The sequence below is a fragment of the Ochotona princeps genome, chromosome 10 (assembly GCF_030435755.1).
Source record: "Ochotona princeps isolate mOchPri1 chromosome 10, mOchPri1.hap1, whole genome shotgun sequence".
NCBI classification, from domain to species: Eukaryota; Metazoa; Chordata; class Mammalia; order Lagomorpha; family Ochotonidae; genus Ochotona; species Ochotona princeps.
Window position 1 is genome coordinate 14557255 of NC_080841.1, and position 19231 is coordinate 14576485.

Genomic DNA, 19231 nt, shown 5'->3' on the forward strand with positions numbered 1-19231 from the left:
CGGCATCCCAGCTGGAAAAGTGGCAGTCAGGTGTGGCGATGGCCTTGCCTGCTGCCAGGCTCACAACACCTGCCCCAAGTACAGCTCGCATGGGCTTCTCCTCTACCTCGCTGGGAGGTGGAGGTGATGGGTGTGTTCACCCCCAGGGCAAAGACAGGAAGCCTTTGAGAGGCCCAGAGACCCAGGGCAAGCTGCAGCGGGGGCCTCCGTCCTTCTCTGGTGTCAGCCAGCTTCTGAATGTGTGGCAGGAACCCTTTCTGGAGCACTCAATCTCACTGTCCCACCGCAGCCCCCTGGACTTGGGGTTTCCATTGAACCGGGTGAGGGTGTTTTGCTTTTTGCCCAGCAAAAGCCTCCAGAGCGAAGTGGCGGTAGCTTGGTTTTACTTGTTTTCCTTCCCAGGGACCCATGGCCCTGCAAGCACTGCCCAGCAGCCCCAGCTGAGAGTGAGGCACGGCTTCCCTGGGGGAGGACAGATGGGCATGTTGGCCTCAGCTCCCACACTTTTCAACAGACTTTTTTTGTCTTCCAGCCAAACACCCAGCATCAGCTGGCCTCTCACCTCCTGCTCCCTACCAGCCTGCCCCTCCCCCATGCCATCTTCAGGCTGCTCTGTCGAGGGGCTGCTGGGCTCTGAAGGGACTGGGGCCCTTCTCCTTTATGGCTGGGAGCAGGATGAAAGGAGGTTGGCAACTGGTGTGGGCAACTGTTGCCATCTGTCTGGTGGGACGTCACCAGGGAGGGTCCTGCGCATTCACTCCTTCACGCACCGCTGGGCTCGAGCCTTTTGTCTGGTGGACAGGGAGGGGGCAGAGGCAGCTTCTTTGTGTCTGGACCAAACTTGCAGTGGCTTACTGGGGTAATCTGCATGCGAGGCTGTCTACGCCCCAAACCACTCTTGTGGTTGACAGACTGCTCTCGGTCACCACCCACCCCTCCTGACCCTTCTTGGCTGGGCAGCTTCCCAGTGAGAATGAGTAGCCCAAGTCCCTGCACTGGGATCAGGGGCTGGCCAGGGCCCTCGGGGTTCTCTTTGTCACCTTAGCCCTTTCCTAGTGTGAGGTAGGTCTAGCATCTTCCCCTCAACCCAGCCTGTAGTGATGTCAGATTACAGTCGGCTTCCTCCCCACCCCCACCAGCCTCATACAGCTCCCTTTTCTGTTTGTTTTCTTCTCCAGACTCAGCCTGGCAGGCCCAGGGGCAGGGCAGGAGAAAAAAACCCATTAGCCGCCGCCTGCCCGGCAGCTGAACAGAGAAAGGAAGGACTTGAATAGACAGTAGAGCTGGCAGCCCTCCAGCCCAGCTCCTGGCCTTTGAATAGCACCCAGGGCCAGGGCTGGGGATTCGTGTGGAGGCGACTCAGGGCCATTTAATTATTAAACATCTCAATAAAAGGAATCCCTGGGGGGAGGGGGAGGACAGGCAGATGGTGTGCCTGGGAGACGGGTGCGGGGTGCCCCGTGGGCTACATGGGTGTGAGACCAGGATGGGCTAGAGGACTGGGAGAGGATGAGAAAAGTAGCCATGGCAGCCACTCACAGCAGTCTGATACGGGAGATGAGGCTGTTGGCCTTCTGAGTGCCCTGACTGCCAGGGCCAGCTTTGGACTGGGGGGGATCTGCCCTGAGCCAGATCCGTTTTGGAAGTGGCCAGCCATGCTGTGAGGCACGGCCAGAGGAGGTGTACCTTGGGGACTAGACACAATGGGATACATCACTTCTGGCTCTATTGATCTTTTTTTTAAATTTTTGTTTTTTAAATTTTTATTGGAAAGGCAGACTTATAGAGAGGAGGAAAGACAGAAAGATCTTCTGTCTGCTGGTTCACTCACCAGAGGCCCATAACAACTGCAGCTGAGCTGATCTGAAACCAGGAGCCAGGAGTTTCCTCTGGGTCTTCCGTGCAGGGTCCCAAGGCTTTGGGCTGTCCTCAACTGCGTTCCCAGGCCACATGCAGGGAACTGCATGGGAAGTGGAGCAGCGAGGACATGAACCGGCACCTATATGAAATCCCAGTGCTTGCAAGGGGAGGATTTAGCCATTGAACCACCCACCAGGGTCTTTATTATGACTCCATTTCTTCTGGCCTTGTTGTATGGGGTAGCTGGTAAGGGGTCCCAGGGCCTACCTGGCTTAAGAAGGCAATGGGCACAGAGCAGGAAGGCCCGAGGCCCATGGGGTCCCCAAGGAGAAGCAGCCCTGTCACAGGGCAGTGCTGAGGACCCGACCCGGCCCCTGGACACCTGGTTTCTGCCAGGAGGTGGGTTTGCCGCTCCGAGCCCGTGCCCAGTCAGTAAGGCAGCCGCAAAAACGTAGTGGTTTTGACTGCTCCTGGAAGAACCTGGGACTGCGGCCCCCTTCCCCTGCCTTCGGTCCCATTCCACCTCCACCTCCACCAGGCTGAGCACCCGCTCCGGGGTCTGAGACTCTCTGGTCCCCAGAGTTTTGGGGTCTTGCCCTCTTCCTGTGAGCCCACCCACGACCGCCCGCAGGGTCACACGGTCTCTCCTCGGCTTGACACAGCACTGTCCGGACTTTCTGCACTGTCCAGAGCCGGCAGCCCCTCCTAAGGGGACCCAGTGGCGTGGCTCAACCCAGGACAGCGGTGGCCATGGCGAGAGGAGGGGTGGGGTCGGGGCGGACGCGAGGGCAAGCAGGTGTCTGCCTGCCTCCCTCCCTCCCGGATATCGCCCAGGGAGGCGCCCGTGGCCACCCACACGGCCGCCCACGGCCTGCGTTCCCGCCGAGCAGCTGGCCGGGACCGCGCGGCGCCACCTCACGAGCGGACAGGTCGGCTCCGCCGGCCTGGCAACTGCATCCCGGAGCCCGCACCCCGGCAACAAGCTGCTGATTGGCTGTTCCCGGGGCCTAGCGGGCCAATCGGAGCTCTTCCTGACGCGGCCGAGTTTGACGCAAGAGAAAGGGGAAGAAGGGTGTGAGCGGAGCAGGGGACGTGTGCGGGGCGGCTGGGGTGGCTCGCGGGGCGCGGGGCGCGGGGCCTGTCAGGACCACGGGGAGGCCGCCTGCTGCCCCTGGGTCTCAGGTGTCCGAGACGCCGACCCTCCAGCCGACCCCACCCAGCCGTGTCGAGCAACCTGGAGCTGGGGACATACCTCTGAGGGCCGGGAGCTTGGTGACAGAGAAGTCCCTTGAAGTGACTGACTCCACCTGAGAGACGGTGGCACAATGGATTGGAGGTGACAGCCCGCGGGGGTTGGACCCCAGTCCCTGTCACTTCCTGGCCTTGTTAAATAAATTCTTTATTTCTTTTGAAAAAAGCAAAGGTGCACTGTGTGGGCTGATGGGCTATTAAATCCATGTCACACAGTTCTTCTCATTGGGCACCATAGGCCATGACCCCATAGGTGTTATTAAAAATGTATGAATTCCGCTCTGTGCCCACTGCTGGGAGCATGGAGAGGCATCGTAGTACAGGATCCGCACATTGAAAGGATGAGCAGTCTGCCTGGTTTACTCAGCTGACACCTACAGTGTCGACGTGGGATCCTGGCTGTGGTTTATAAGGAGTGACGGCTGCCCAAACTGTCTCGTTCCAGCCTTCAGTGACAGGGAAGTGACATGGGCACATGCCTCACCCTGACCGGCACACCCACTGGCCGCTGCCTGGCCCTCGCCAGCACTGGCACAGTATGGGAGGGTCTTAGAGAACTGCTCCTGAGCCATGCCTGCTGCCTTGTGTCCTGAACCTGGGGAGGTGCCATCTTCCATCCCCTACCCCAAGAGGGACAAGAGTGCTAGTTGAGCCCTTTTAACCTCCACCCCTGCCCCAAAGCCAGGTGAACTGGGAAAGCCACAAGGTGTTCCCCTTTCTCCTGTGCACAGTGGGGACTTGCAGCCCCCTGCATGGCCAACCAAGTTGCAGCTTCCCTTCCCGGAAGGACTGGATCCATGTGTTGTTTTTACCTCTGAAAACAAAAGATGAGACAAGCCAATTAGAATCAGTACCACGTCCTGCCCATCAGTGCGATCGTGGCACTCAAGTCTGAGTGCTCTTGGGGCAATGGAGAGTGGGGGTGCTCAGGTACCATTGGCGTGAGTGGACCTCGCACAACCATTTGTGGGGTCAAGGCAAGGCACTGCTCACCACTCCCACCCCTACCCTGGGGACGCATGTGCCAGGATTCTGGAGGTGACTGTCTCAGGGGGCACTTGGCCACTCAAGACACTCTGGGTGACTCCCACTGGGATGGAGGTGAGAGCCATGGTTGAGAAGCCCTGGTGTAGACCCTGGACAGAGCCTCAGACAATGCACGCGGCCCTCTTCATTTCCGACAGTAAGATGCTGAAAATAGCTTGGACTAGGGAAATAAATGCACGGTGGTCAGAATGAACGAATCAACATTACCGGAATTAACATGGGTACATCGTGAGCCCACAGACTCATAAGTGGAGTGAAGACACCAGAGCTCCGCACAGCAGGTGCTGTGGGACAAAGGTGGCCCATGCCAGATCTACCTAGTTTACAGCTATGTAAACATGTATAGCACAGGTAGACTCCTTGATGTCCTGGGAACCCAGCTGTAACTGGAGACATCCTGAGTTGAAAGTGCATTCTGTCCACTTGACCTACTCACAGCCTGGTGCAGCCACACAGTACCCCGCGGAAGGTGGGCTGCTTCCTCTGGGATTGCAGAGCTGACCAAGCTGCTGCCTGCATCAGCAGAGGCTGCATCTTAGCTAGTGCCCCCGGGGGCACCCGAGGTGCAAAGTTGAAGCCCAGTCCCTGCTGAACACCTGTCGCTTTCACAAGCGCTGAAGTCAGGTGTTGTAAGTTGAACTGTCGTTCAGCTGGAGACCGTCTGTATAAAAACACACAAACTAGGGCTGGCGCAGTGGCATAACAGATTAAGCCGCCACCCACGATGAGCACCGGTTCTAGTTCTGGCTGATCCTTCAGCCTAGCGCCCTGCTGTGTGCGTGACTTCAGTGCTTGGGCCCCTGCACCCACGTGGGAGACCTGGAAGAAGCTACTGGCTCACAGCTTCGGACCTGCCCAGCCCCAGCAGTTGAGGCCACTCGGGGAGTGAATCGCTGGATAGGAGATCTCTCCTCCTATCTCTGTGTAGTTGTACCTTTCAAATACAACCTTTAAAAATTTTTAAACACAAACCTCAGAAGACAGTTTACGTCTGGACAGAAATGGGGTGATGAAAATGGCAGCCGCGGTGAAGCGCTTTCACCTTGTGCGAGGGAAGCCCCTGTTAGACGGTGCTGCGGCTTGTGCAGTGGTGCCCAGAGCCCCCACCCCCGGCCCGAGACCGTGGGGTGTGAATTTACTGGGAAACAACTTTGCTAAGAAAAGGGAGGGCGCAGGGGACCAGTATTGTGGCACAGCCAGTTAAACTTCCACTTGCAGTGTTGGCTTCCCATAGAGACACCAGTTTGAGAACTGGGTGCTCCGCTTCCAATCCAGTTCCCTCCAGGATGTACCTGAGAGAACAGTGGAAAATGGTTCAAGCACTTGGGCCTCTTCCATGCTTGTGGGAGACCCAGATGAAATTCTGGCTTTGGCATGGCCCAGCCCTGGCTTGTTGCAGGCAGAACCAGTGAATGGGACATTTTTGTCCATCTGTCTCTCAAACATAAGGAAAATAAATAAAGTTTTATTATTTTGAATATTTATGTATTTGAAAGGAAGAGTCTCAGAGAGAGAGAGAGCACACTTCAGTTGCTGGTTCATATACCAAAACCCTGCAGCAGCCAGAGCTAGGCTAGACTGAAGCCAGGAGCCAGGGCTCTGTATAGGTCTCCCATCTTGAGGGGTGGGACCCCTAGTCCCTGGGCCATTGTCTGCTGTATTATCAGGAGACCAGATAGGAAGCAGAGTGGCTGAGACTTGAAGCAGCACTCACTGTGGGGTGTGGCTCCAAGCTGGTGACTTAAGCCCAATATAACACAATGCCCACCCTGCTTGTGGGTGCTCCCAGGACACTGCTAGGAGTGGATTCGGCAGCCTTGTACCCAGGCTCAGAGCAGCGATAGCTTTCATCATTGGAGTGTTTCCGCACAGAGGGAAAGGAGGCATTCGCATTCTCTGATTCATAAAAGGATGACCTGGACCCAGACCCAGTTGGGTCTCTGTTCCGCAGCTCCAGAGAGCAGTGCAGTGGCTAGTGTGGGTACAGCTGCACGTTCCCACCACCTCTCCCTCTCCCCAGCCCTAGACTTCGTGCACGGAAAGTCTGTCAGCTCTTTGTTCGTGTGGGGGAAATTCCCAGGCCTCCCGGCTGCCTGGCATAGAGCTCTCCAGATACCCTGGGAGCTGCCCATTTATCCCTTCACACTGCGGCTCCTCAGCTTGCTATGTCAGCCAATGCCAGTCTCTGCTGCTAGTGGCCTGGGAACTGGGCCTAGCACAGCCCCTGCTACTGTCCGGTGGTCTGACCCTGCATGGTCATCACTGCTGGCTCATCATCCCAGGACACACATGTTTGAAAGCGTAGTTGGGTTCATGTCCCAGGAAAGCACAGGTGTTTACTGAAACGTGTGGCACTTTGAGTTAAGAAAATCTGATCTGGAGGCCAGTGAGACACCTGTCATACTTGGAAGATGCCTGTGGCCTGAAGCCTTGGGCCAGGAAGCAGCACGCTGCATACCTGCAAGAGGCCAAGGCCTTCAGGGCCATCCTGGGCCCGTTGTGGAACCCCACCTTACTGCTGGGCTTGGAGCTGCTTGTGCCCTGGCTATGTTGTGTTTCTGGTTCCACCCTGGGATGAGGGGGTGGTTCTGGCACCTCTGTCGAAATAGCTACCCCCAACACTTCAGACAGACTTGGTCAGCCTTGGTATGACCCAGCATTATCTCCAGAATGACCAAATTGTCTCCATAGTGCCACTGCCAAGCCCTGGGGCCCCTGTGCCACCTGTGCAGCAGATGTGGGGTCACCAAGAGAGCAGATTCCAAGCTTGGGTCACACCTGATCCCCCTGCTCCCCCATGCTGGCACACACCAGGTGGGTCACCAAGGACCTCCTTCCTCTTATTGCTTCCTCATCTGGTCAAGTTTAATTCCACCCTTTCTGCCATTAGTGCCCTGAGGTGGGCCCAGCTTGCTTGTGCCTGGTGCCTGCACCTGCTTTTGCAGCCAGCAGGGCCAGGTGGGGTCTGCTGAGTCGTCTTGTTCATTCCAGGCTTTCTGCTCCAGTCTTGCTCCTTCTGCTCCCTGGCCATACATCTGGGCAGCGAGGGCTTCGGTCACCTGTGTCAGACTTTCTTATGACACACGTGGGCCATGCACTAGTTTCCAGGAAGGAACTCTGCTGTGGAAAGCCCCGGCAGCCACAGGGTTGAGTAACATGTTTGCTCCACCTGATGTCCTGGGTCATCCAAGTGGTGCAGCTCAGGGGGGAGGCCAGGTCCAGTGGCTCCTAGCATGGTAGCGTTGAGAGGGGTCAGGTCCAGTGGCATCCATATGTGGTGTGAGGGGGCGGGGAGGGCTCAGGTCCAGCCCCTCCCATGTCTGAGATGGGCACAGGACTTCCACAGAGAGTTTGTGAAGGTTCGTCCAGGACTGAATCAATTCACCCACTCCTAACTGCTGGCTGGAATAACTAAAAACTTTTGTATTCTGTTTTGTGGTAGCTGGGGTCCATGTTCCTGCCTCCTTTTGGGGATCCACAGGCTTTCCCTCAGAATGCCACAGAAATCCTGGCACACACACAAGTCCTGACACACACATGGGAAGAACCCTGGATAATGCCAGGCCCCCTGGCCCTCTCTGATTTCGGGACCAGTGTGGAGATTGGGAGTTAACCAGAGTAGAATGGGGCGAAATGGACTGGGCAGGATAAATGCTGCCCTCTCGTGGCTGGAAGGTAGAACTGCGAGATCTTGTCTAGGTCAGGTGCTGGGACATGGGGTTTGGGTACAAGGGTCTTGGTACTGGAATATTAAAGAGGACACGGCTAATATCCAGTCTGAACTCTGCCTATGGCCACAGCCTTGTCTTCTAAAGCTCTCTGCCCACTCTGTCTCTACCCGGGCTGCCCTGCCCATATCGCCCTCCCCAACACCATCTTCCTGCCCACATCTTGGAGCACCTGTACCAGCTCTTTCCTGACTCACTTGACTTGCAACAACATGGTACTTGGGGTGGCAGTGATGTTGTTAGGTCTTCACACTGGACCATAAACGCCAGGGGCATGGCTTGTCAGCTCTGTTCTTGGCAGTATCCCCTTGTGCTGCCCGGGGATTCGGCACATCTGGTGATGAGGAAAACCTTCTATTGATTTTAGGATGTGTGCATTTATTTGAAAGGCAGAGCAGCAGCAGCAGCAGGAGGAGAGCAAGAGAGAGAGCAAGAGAGCGAGAGCGAGCATGGTCTATCCACTGAATCACTCCCCAAATGGCCACAACGACCAGAGCTGAGCCAGGTTAAAGCCAGGAGTCAGGAGCTTCGTCCAAGTCTCCCACATGGGTGGCAGGCCCCCGGCCAATCCCCCAGTTTCTCAGGTGTATTAACAGGGAGCAGGATCAGAAATAGAGGGGCTGGGCATCCCTCCTAATTGGAAAAGGATGTGAGCAATTATAGGATGCCCTACAAACAGATCTCTATAATGGCAGCTCATCCACCCTCAAGCTCCCCGCACAGGCCAAGGAAGCCAGGATAGCACAGTGGATCCAGAGTCCATGTGACAGGCTGTGCAAGTCAGATGGTGGCAGTCAGCCCCTGTCCTTGCTTCTGAGCAACCTCTGCATCTTCATGCCTCAGCGTCCTCATTTGTAAAGTGGTGAAAGTAGGGGCTAGCACTGCGGTATAGCAGGTGGAGTTCATTCTATATGACTACTGGTTCAAGTTCCGGTTGCTCCTCTTCCAATCTGATTCCCTTCTCGTGTACCTGGGAGAGCAACAGAGAGGGACCTAAGGGCTTGGGTCCCCGATCCTGCATGGGAGATCCTGAAGAAGCTCTGGGGAAGAAGGGGGCTCCTGGTTTTGTCCTGGTCCAGTCCCAGCCATTGTAGCCATTTGAGGAGCAAGTGAGTGATGGAAGTTGTGTCTCTCTAACTTTGCCTTTCAAGTAAATAAATCTTAAAGAAACAGTGAAAGTTAGTCTCCCTATGCAGAGTGATGAGGCATCCTAACCCAGGCACCGGAAGCTCACAGCAAATGCCAATCAAGCAAATGGAAGCTTAAGGAGACAGCTCCTTAAGTGTGTTCTGCTCCCATCTCACGGAGCACTGGGAGGGGAGTGAAGGAAGCTTTGCCGCAGGGCGGGGGGCTGGGCCCGGCCCCTTCCTTCTCCCTGCTCTGTATTATTTACCCTCATCACGGAGAAGAACTAGACTGCTCCTGGTTGTTGGAGTGTGCCCACCTTGGGGGTCGTGTCTCCGCCTCCTCCACCCGGCACTTGTCTGTCCTGGGGCTCCCTTGAGTAGAGGACTGTGATCAGAGGGCAACCCCCGGTCACCGCTGCACACTCCCGTCCTGCAGACTCAGAGCGAAGCCTATTCACCTGGGTTCCGCAGGGAATCACTTCCTTCCAGCACTGGCCCATTTTTGTGCTCGACTGATTTCCATACCAGAAAGTAGAGAGCTGTCCCCACAGCACAAGGCCTCCCCCCTCGCTTATCTGATGTCTGCTAAGCCTCCTGCACAGCATCGGACATCTCGAGACCAGCAGAAAGTGTGCACAGTGAGGATGGATGGAAGGACAGGTGGTGAGTGGCTGAATGCTGGTTTCCCCTTCCAGGACCTGCGGCTTAGCTAGGCGAGGCTCCCTGCTGTTGTGCATAATGGGCACTAGGGGGCAGGAGTGGTTAACAGAACACCAACCAGACCAGCGGCGGCTGGAGGGAGGAAGGCGGTGAGATGCTAGGATAATTGTGGAAAACCTCCGCCTTTTTGGAGGGAACAAACGGAAGGAAATGAGCAGATACAAGGACTGAAGTTAGACGCAAAGGAAAATGTCCAGATCATAAGGTTTGCTGAGCAAAGCTTTGAACTGGCTTAAAAAGAAATCTTCCTAGCTCGACTAACTGCACACAGATGAAAGCCCATACCCTGTATCCCAGCTGCCTGAAATGACGCCAAACTCGTAGGTGCAGCGGTAAAGTAACTTTATTGGTCGGGTCAGCCACCGCACAAGCTTCTCCTGTGGCCAGGCTCCTCTGTACAGGCACAGGGCGTTCACATGCAAATGATCCCTGAGGACCCTGGGCAGGGGCAGTTCTGCCCCCTCGCACTGAGCCCCTGTGTTGAAACAAGCTGGTTTGGCTTTGTTAGTTTTGGGATCTGGAGCTGAGAACGTAGTCCAAGGCCTCCCTCCTCTCCCCTCCCCCAGGCATGGCCAGCATCAGGGATGAACAGTGGTGTGTGGGCAGGGCCTAAGCTCAGCCGGTCCATGGCCGCAGATCTCAGCTGGCTGCACCCCAATGGTACCTCCAAAGAGCAGGTGGATTAAGCCCCAGGCCACGTTATGATTAAGAAATGGGAAGCAAGTCACAGCACCCCCAGCCAAGCTATACAGCAACAGGTACTTTCTGTGGGGAGAGTGTGGCTCAGAGATGAAAAAGCAGAGAGCTCATGACCAGCGCAGGCAGGTGCGGCTGCCTGGCCCGGCCTTTCTGGATCCCGGGCAGCATCTGCAGTTGGGGCTGCGACTTCCACTCAGGTCTTGGAACCATCGGTTCCTGGAGATCCCCTGTGGCCAGCAGGCAGGGTGGCTGGCAGAGCCCGTCTCCCCCATCAGGCCTTTGCATGCTTTGGAGATTGTGTGGCCCCCACCCTTGATGGCCAATCCCCGGCAGGTGCCGTGGGGAGAGAAGGGAGTGCCAGACAAGAATGAGCCTGCTTGTAGGGGCTGCTTCTCGGGGTGTCTGCCCTGATGGGCTTGGGCCATCCCCTTCCCTCGGGAAGCCGCCCTTCCCCCAAGCTGCCTGGCTGCTGGCATGCACCCCTACCCACTTATCCAAGCCCGGGGCTGGCCGTCTCATTTGGCATTGGGCCCTGGTGGACGCTGCTTGATGCTGCTGATTTACGGCTGGAGGCTGTCAACATGTGACTCTCACTACCGTTATGGAGCTCAGACCAAAGGGGTGGCTTCCCTCCACAGGTGGCTGGGTAGGTCTTGGGGGTGGTGCAGGAAGGCTGGGGTGCAGGGAAGGTGGGAGTGGACAGTGGTATCCTGGGAGGAGCAGGGGCTGGGTGCCTGGATGGGAGGCAGCAGGGAGTCATGGCAGCAATTGTGATGCTCCACAGCATCAGCTCCTTGGAGTGATGTGGAGGCTCCTACAGGGCTGGCACTTCTGCTGCCTCCTGCCCACGTCCTCTGCAGAAGGCCTGACCCCAGATCAGGGAGGAGACAAGAGGGGGAGCTGAGGACCGTGGTCCATCGCAGGTTGCATCCCAGCCCTCCCAGCAAAAGCCAAACCAAGCCATCAAGCCAAAATGCAGTGGGGACAGCAAGGGAGGGGCTCCACCCGGCGCCCTGGACCAGGGACTGCTCAGATCTCGATGAGGCTGGCCAGGCGCAGGCAGAGGGGTGCGTCGGCCGGCATGGCACTGCGATTGATTTCGTTGCCATCCAGGCGCAGCACCTGCAGCTTGGAGAAGTTCATGACATCCACCACGGTGCAGAAGCTGCTGATGGAGAACTCTGAGGGGACAAGAGGGGCGGGGCGGGAACTCAGCCACATGGAAAATAACCTGGAAAGGATCCTCCATAAAGACTTCTGAGCCATGAAGACAACCTGCAGGCTTGGGGGTGGACTGGAGTCACCCAGGCACACTACTGGGGAAGAGAAGGGATGCGCCCACTGCAGCAGCTGGGCCTCCTGCCCCCACCTGTCCTTGGGGGCCCAAGGAATGTCCCAAAGTGTCCTCCCTGCCAGGGTTGGTTGCTTTCCTGTCGGTGAGCAGCAGAGGGCAGCCAAGGGCCAGCTAGAGTGACGGCTTTTGGAAAGGGAGGGCTCCATGGTGGGAAGCCCGGGCAGTGGAGCAGCTTAACACAGGAAGACTCCTGCCACTTTGCAGGCAGAAAATTAGAGAGAGCAAGCCTGGGCCTAGTGACAAGGGCCTCCGTGTCGTCGGGCATGGCCAGGGGAGCATACAAGGCCTCGAGATGAGAGAGGACCAGAACCGAACTCCTCAACTGTGATCCTGCTGCACCTGCAGCATTCCAGGTTGCATCTCTCAAACTCTCTCTCTCAGATCTCAAGAGAAGCCCCCTGTGGGAAGACTTGCCCCCAAACCACACACTCCTCCCAGGCAGAGCAGATCTGCCTGGCTCTTCTGCCTCTTCACCCAGCCTGTCCTTTGTGAAACTAACTTGCTGTCCCTCTGGCTGCTCTTTTAACCACCTCTGTTGCTGGTCGCCTGGGTCAGCCGCTTGAAAGGAAAAACCCAGAACTCGGTTAAAATGCCAGCGGGGACCACAAAAGTCATGGCCACATCTGACATGTACCACGCCTTGCCGTCTAGTGCAAAGAGGGTGGGGGTGGAGTCACCCCGAGTGTGGATGGCAGGACCAGGTTCCTGCGCCCCCAGCAATGGGAACCCAGGCCGGGCTCCCTCCACCCCTGCCACGGTGGGGAGTGGAGCCGTTGCTCCCCGTGAGGTGGGGGGTCAGCCAGCTGTGCGCATCCTGGTGCTGCCGGGCAGGGAAGCAGAGCACGGCTTTACTGGGTCTTGTCTTAGCCATGACCGAGGTGGGGGCTCCTACTGCGAGGTCATGAGGGTGTAGGCTACTGACGAGCTGAGTGTTCTGTGAACGTGTGGTCCTTGGCCTTCAGTATCTGCTCCAAGTGGACAGTGGCCGGGCAACCTGTCCATATGGGCAGCTTTGGATGTGTCAGCTCAAGCAGATAAAAAACAGACTGACCCAGCCAAGGGTAAGGCTAGAGTCAACCGACTTGCACATGCAGATGTGAGACCAAAACCCCAGGGCCAGGGAGTGACCCAACTCCGGGACCGCAGAGACCTTCTAGAACCAGCCTGACTGCCTTCCTGGGTCCCGGAACCATTCGGTGGCTTCTTGGTAGGCAGGCGGGGGCTGTTGGAGGGGAGAGGAAATGGAGTGGCCCAGCTTCTCATCACCTCCAGCCCTGTCTGGGACTAAGCAAGAGGCCTACTGAGAGACACTCCCGCACACACACCCGGAGGCCTCAGCCTGCAGACACTCTGGCTCGCGGCCGGGTGTACACAAATATAAGGCATACTTGTGGGGAGCTGGACACCCAGGCCAGAGCAAGCGCAGCCCAGGCCCATGAGGTGGGCGGTGCTGTGGAGGCGTGTGCAGCCCAGATGCACCACTGACGCAGCCTTTCCTAGCTGCTGGCCGGCCCACCCTGTCGCCCTGGATCCCAAAGCTTCCCGGCAACATTCGGTGCTGTGTTCCCTGGCAGTTGCTAACTGGAAACTCTTAGAGACATGCTGACGGTGGAGGGAGGGAAGCAGATGGCGGGAGGGACCCAGCCTTATCCCCCTGCAGGTCCTGGAGTCCCGGGCCTTCTCTGCTTCTATTTCCCCCAGCACCGTCCTGCCCCCAAGGGGTCCCCTTTGCTCAGGGTAGCACAGCACTGCCCTCCTCTTGCTTATCCCAAGGAACCTGGCTCTGGGTCCTGGAAGCTGAAGCTCAGGGTTCTTGGCGACTCGGTTTGGGCGACCTGGAAAGACGCCTCCCTCCTCTCCGTGTCGCTGTCTCCCCACCTTGGCAATGCAAGCATCACCAGCAAAACTGCACTTGGCAATGAGCACACAGCTCAGTGTGATGGCTAACAAGGACAGCCTTTGTACTTGTGTGTTAGGCCCCCGACCAGGAGCCTGAGAGGAGGCTACAAGAGACACGATGACAGTGAGTGGCCATTGGGCTTGGCCTGCACCAGGCACTGGCAAATTGAGGTTGCCTGCAGAATGGAGAACTTCTTTGACTGGTCCCACTCTGGAACACTTCCAGCCACCACCTGGTACGGGAGCAGCCGGTGTGGTTCTGTGTGCAGGCAGAGAGGTGATGGATGCTCCGAGGCAACCTCTCCGTCCCTGCGCAGGGACCCACTTCTTCCGATACCTACCTAGGCACCCAGCATTGAAGCCTCCTGGGATCCAACACAGAGGGGGGCCAGGTGAGTGGACCGCCCAGTGGGATGGAGACTGACATTTTAGAGAAAGTCCCACCCTCCCTCTGCCCCAAAAGGGAAGCTTTCAATAAAGACAGATTTAGATCATACATGACGGTATCCCACACTTCAAACCAATGGACCAAGCAGACACCTCTGCACTGCCCACCCCACAATCGTGTCCAGGGCTGCCCACAGGACCTGGTCAGCTCATAAGTAGCATGCTCCACACCTCATCTGTAACCGGAGGACCAGCCTCAGCCTTGGTCCAGTGTTCTGCATGGGCCACAAATGAGGCCTCAACCCCAGGGAGAAGAGTGAGTAGCCAGGAGGGGCTGGCAGGTGAAGGCTGGCCAGGGACCTGCCGGTGGTGAAGTAGATGTCCTCCGAGGCCCTTGGGCAGGATGAGACTGTTTTGATAACAAGAGGCTAACGGCGAGACTGCTGAGCCAGGAGCTCAGCCTGCCCACCAGGTTCCTTTGGACAGCTTCTAGGATAGGAGCAGGTGGAGAGTGGGGAAGGGGGGAAAGCCCAGTGATCCATGCACTCCTCCCCCAAGGCTTTGTGGCCATCAGGCTCTGGCTGGCTGGCCTCTGCCCTGCCCCCAGGGGCTCCGACCACCACCCCCTTCGAGCGCTTGTCCACCAGCGCTGATGTTTAAAGTCAGAAAAGCAACAAAGCACATGGCCAGGTTGCAGGGCCAGGTGGAGTGGACACCTGGAGCCACACCCTCTTGAGGGTTTGTGGCTAAGGACAGGCACCTCACAAGGCAGACCTGGACGTCAAACTGAAATCCACCTTCCTGGGGGACTCCTTCCCCACCCTCCCCGCCCTCTCCAGAGTCATCTCTCGCTGTCTCTAGGCACATGCATTTCCTGGCTGTCCCTGCAGGTGACCTGAGAAGTGTCTGCCAGTGGCTTTGCCCTACACTCAGCCAGCCCATGCCCACTCCTCTCTCAAGGCCCTGGCTGGGAGTCGGCCCCTCCTGGGAAGCCTTCCTGGGTCCCAACCCACATCCCACCACCCTCTCCTGGCATGACCATCTGGCACAGGTGCTTACAAGGCCCAGAGCCATGGCCACAGCCATCCACTGCCCTGCTCCAAGCTCTCACCGTTGATTCTGTTGCCTTGCAGGTAGAGGTTCTCCAGGTTGGTGCTGACCGGGGGGATCTTCTGCAGCTGATTGTAGGACAGGTCGAGCTCCAGCAGGCTGCTGGAGTTGAAGGTGTTGGAGGCCAAGCCACCATTGGTGAGGCTGTTGTGGGACAGCCTCACGTAGAGCAGCTTGGGCGAGCCCCGGAAGTAGCTGTCGGGCATGGTGTAGACATTGTTGTGCTCCAGGTAGAGCTGCTCGAGGGCCGAGGGCAGCCCATCGGGCACCCGGCGGAGGTGGTTGTAGCTTAGGTCGAGCAGGATGAGCGAGCGGAGGCCCCGCATGGAGCTGCCCACCTCCTGGATGTCATTGTGCTGCAGGTAGAGCGCGGTGAGGTTCTCGAGCCCTTCCAGGGCACTGTTGGGCACGCGTGTGATCTGGTTGTGGTTCAGGTGGAGCTCCCGCAGGGACCTGGGCAGTGGGCCCGGCACGCGGGTCAGGTTGTTGTGGTCCAGGTACAGCCGTTCCAGGTGCCTCAGCTTGGAGAAGACCCTGCGGCCCACCTTGTCGCTGGTGATTTGGTTGCCGTGGAGCGCGATCCACAGCAGCCCTGTGGCGTTGTCGAAGACGCCCTCCTGGATGGCAGTGATCTGGTTGTTCTGGAAGTAGACGTACTTCATGCGGGATGGCACGAAGGGTAGGTATTTGAGGTTGCGGTTGTCACAGTACATGGCGGTGGGGAAGTTGGGGGGGCAGTCACACTCCTGGGGGCAGTCGCGGGGCTCAGGGGGGGATGGGGAGCCGCCGTAGGCATAGGCAGGGCCCTCCTCCACCCCATAGGGGTAGGGCTCGTAGGGCTCGTACGGGTAAGGGTCATAGGGGTCGTAGTAGGTGTTCCGCTGCTGGTTGCGGAGGTAGTGGAACCACCAGTGAGAGTCGTCATCATCATACTGGGCCTGTGACAGGGAGCAGAGCCCCACCAGCAGGAGCAGCAACGCCCACTGCATCCTGTGTGTCTGTGGAAAGATACAGACCAGACAGAGCAAGCCTGAGTGAGACGGCGGGAGGCAGTGAGGCAGGCCAGGCAGGGTGTCGAGCTGGGCAGTCCAGCTTTAGCATCAAACGCTGAAGCCTCACACTCCTTCCCGGGGCCGACTGTGGCCCCACCCCACCCCCCAGCTGCATGCCCAGTCCAGTGGGATCACAGCTACAAGGGTGGGACAGAGGTCAAGAGCGGCCCTGAGTGGGTGCTACTGCAGTTAGAGGTGGGTGCTACACAACCTGTAGCTCCATGAAGGAGCAGTCATTGTGTGTGTGTGTGTGTGTACGTACAGGGAGTAGCAGAGACGGGCTCTTTGGGCTAAGATGCACAGTCAGGTTTGAACACTCCAGGTAAATAACTCTTCCTTCCTGTCTCAAACAAGCTTCTAAAAGTGGCTTACACATCCAAGGGGGAAGACCAGGCTGTAGGTTTCTGGCCCCAGGTGTTTAGAGAGCAGTGTGGTCCCACGGGGGCCATCGTGGGGTGTGCTGCAGGGGACGAGGCTCTCCAGCCAGCAGTGTCCAGGCTGTGCCTGGAGAGGCCACATGAAAGAGGCCTCATGGAGAGACAGATGGTCTCCAAGGAGCGGCCTGGCACTGGAGGTGGCCCAGGGCAAGGGGGTGGAGTTGGTCGGCTTTCTTCTTTCCTGCCAAGCTTGGTGAGGCGTGAGCGTGCTGGGGACCCAGGGCCAAGGGGCATGAGGGGCACACACAGAATGATGGAGGAGACAGTCATTGGAGCTTGTCGTGGGGAGACAGTCATTGGAGCTTGTCGTGGGTACCCAAAGAAAAGCAGTCTTGGATGGGGTTCTGGGCTCCTGGTGCCTGGGTGATGAGGCTAGGACAGGTGAGGGGAGCAAGCTGGGGAGCTGGTGTCAGTTGAGAAGGGTGGAGGGTGAGGGGATGGGGTGACATTGAGTCCGACACCCCACCCGATGACCGACAGCCAGGGCACTGCATGGCCTCACCTTCCAGAGTCACCTTGGGTTCCATATATCCCCTGCAATGCTGTTAGCCAAGTGACAGAAAGCAGTCTAAGAACAGCCAACATCCAGTACTGTCTGCTGATAGGAAGGGCCCTGGTGGCTGCCTGCGACCTTCTGGCCACCATGCCTGGCTCCTCCAAGCAGCTCCCCAAGCCTGCTCCAGGCCACCAGTCACTGGGCTGCAGAAAAGTCAGCAGGCCCCCTGGCTCATCCTCAGGCGGTCTCAGGCCTCAGACAAAGAGCCCCAGTGTGATTTTTTTTTTTGAGCAACAGACTCAACTGCCCACTGCCTGGACACGCTGGCTGCTGCCCGGCTGTGGCCAGAAGATGGATGGAGCGGCCCACTGCCAAGGGTGCATTTTTCCATGAACAGCCTGGGCTGCCACAGGACCAAGGTGGCTGCCTGGAGGGCTGGCACAGGGGGCCTCTGTCTCCAGTTCCTCCTTTTTTCCATACGGGATCACCGTCTTCCTAACAGAACAGCTTTCCAGGCTCTGTGCACTCCCCTTAGAGTCGTGGCTCCTGGGAGGGATTTTTTTTGGGGGGGTCGTGCCTGCCCACTCGATCTCTTAGCAGTGCTGCTTCGGAGTTGGCTAATCTTGCGTGGTTTCCTACCATGCCCGGATCCACCTGTGTTCAACCTCTGAAGGAAGCTTCTAGGATGGACACTCTGAGTTGCTGGGGGGAGGGGAGCGTCAAGTTGGGGAGAACCTGTTGCCTTTCTCTTGCTTGTCCACTTCAGACAGCAGAGCCTCTGCCTTTGGTTAGTGCATAGGATGTCAAACCTGGACTGAACCCCACTTGGATCTGACACTCTTATTCTCCCCTGGCACCCCAACAGCACACATACACCACATGTGGCAGCACTTAGGTACCACATCCCCCACCACAAAGAGGCTGCACCCCAAGTTGGGGTGCTCCCAAATACCCCAGATCTTCAAGGGGTTGACGAATATGGAGACTTCCAGGGCATGGGAACCTCCACTTTGTTGTGCCTGAGAACTGGAGCTCTCCGTTTCCCCCAAAACCACAGACGACATGTACTATGCAAGACCCCTGGCTTCCAGCAGCCCCTGCCTCTCTCCAGCGTCCCTGTCAGGGTGGGGTGATCCACATCTGGGAGAAGGAAGGTGGAATTGCTCAGTCCTCTCCCCAGCCCCAGTTCATCGCCTTGACTTGGCACCCCAAGTTAAAACGCCTACACTTACCTCGAGCTGAGCCCAGGAAAAGTGCCCACGTCCCTGCGTCTGGCCTGCTTGGGCTGAAGAACGTGGGGGAGAGGAGCGCGAGCGGCAGCAAGCGCCTACTGAGAGTGTGCGCTGCAGTGCCAGGCCAGGGCCCGCCCCCAAATTCCTAATCAGGGAGCCGGAGCGAGGGGCGCGGAGAGCCCAGGCCGGCTCCTGCGGTGGCGGCAGGGGCGGAGCTCGCCCTGCCCCGCGCGCAAGGCCCCGGGTCCACCCCTCTGCCCCGCGCTGGAAAGCCACCCTCTTTCCACTCGCTTACCTTCCAAGGACTTGAAGGCGCCCTGGAGTATGAAGTGCCTGGGTTTCTCATTAAACCCACTGGGGCTGACGGGGATAGGGTAGGGCAAGCTCCTGGGGAGGGCCCCCATCTCCCAATCCCCCAGCAGGCTGGTGTCGCCCTCCCTGGCTCCACTGCTCCCTGTAGGCGGGGCTTGGATTGGCGGGAGGAGTGTACCGCGCTGGAGACATGGGCTCCCAAACTGCTCCTTTTCCTGAGGTTGGAACACAACCACGTGGAAAGCAGGGAAACGAACCAGCGGCCAACACTTGAGGCTGGTAGCACTTTGTCGGGCTGTGGTGAGGAAGGTGAGACTTTACATGTGAGAGGCACCTGACCCTGAAGGTGGCCACAGCACCTCCTGCCATGGCCATCTCAGTGCAGAGGGCGGGTAGGTCAGGCTGGAGCTATGACAGAGCTTTGATGCTGAATGTTTAAGAATAACATGTTTGTAAGAGGAGGGAGCAGTGGCATATGGTTCACATTTTATTACTATTTGTTTTAAAGATTTATTTATTT

General features: G+C 57.8%; 1 protein-coding gene across 1 annotated transcript; it reads right to left on the reverse strand.

The window, feature by feature from the left end:
* Nucleotides 1-10054: 10054 nt before the first annotated feature.
* FMOD (fibromodulin) lies at nt 10055-18709 on the reverse strand. Its single transcript, XM_004578744.2, has 3 exons — nt 18400-18709; nt 15184-16180; nt 10055-11613 (listed from the first exon to the last, which is right to left on the reverse strand). The coding sequence occupies exons 2-3, from the start codon at nt 16169-16171 to the stop codon at nt 11462-11464; spliced, it is 1140 nt and encodes a 379-aa protein (XP_004578801.1). The 5' UTR covers nt 16172-16180; nt 18400-18709; the 3' UTR covers nt 10055-11461.
* Between the last annotated feature and the right edge of the window lie 522 nt (nt 18710-19231).

Bases quoted from the DNA above. Each gene is read 5' to 3' on its own strand.
- FMOD (XM_004578744.2), bottom strand. From the start codon at position 16,171: ATGCAGTGGGCGTTGCTGCTCCTGCTGGTGGGGCTCTGCTCCCTGTCA. The intron at 11,614-15,183 runs GTGAGAGCTTGG...TTGTCCCCTCAG, and splicing joins GCAAGGCAACAGAATCAACG to AGTTCTCCATCAGCAGCTTC.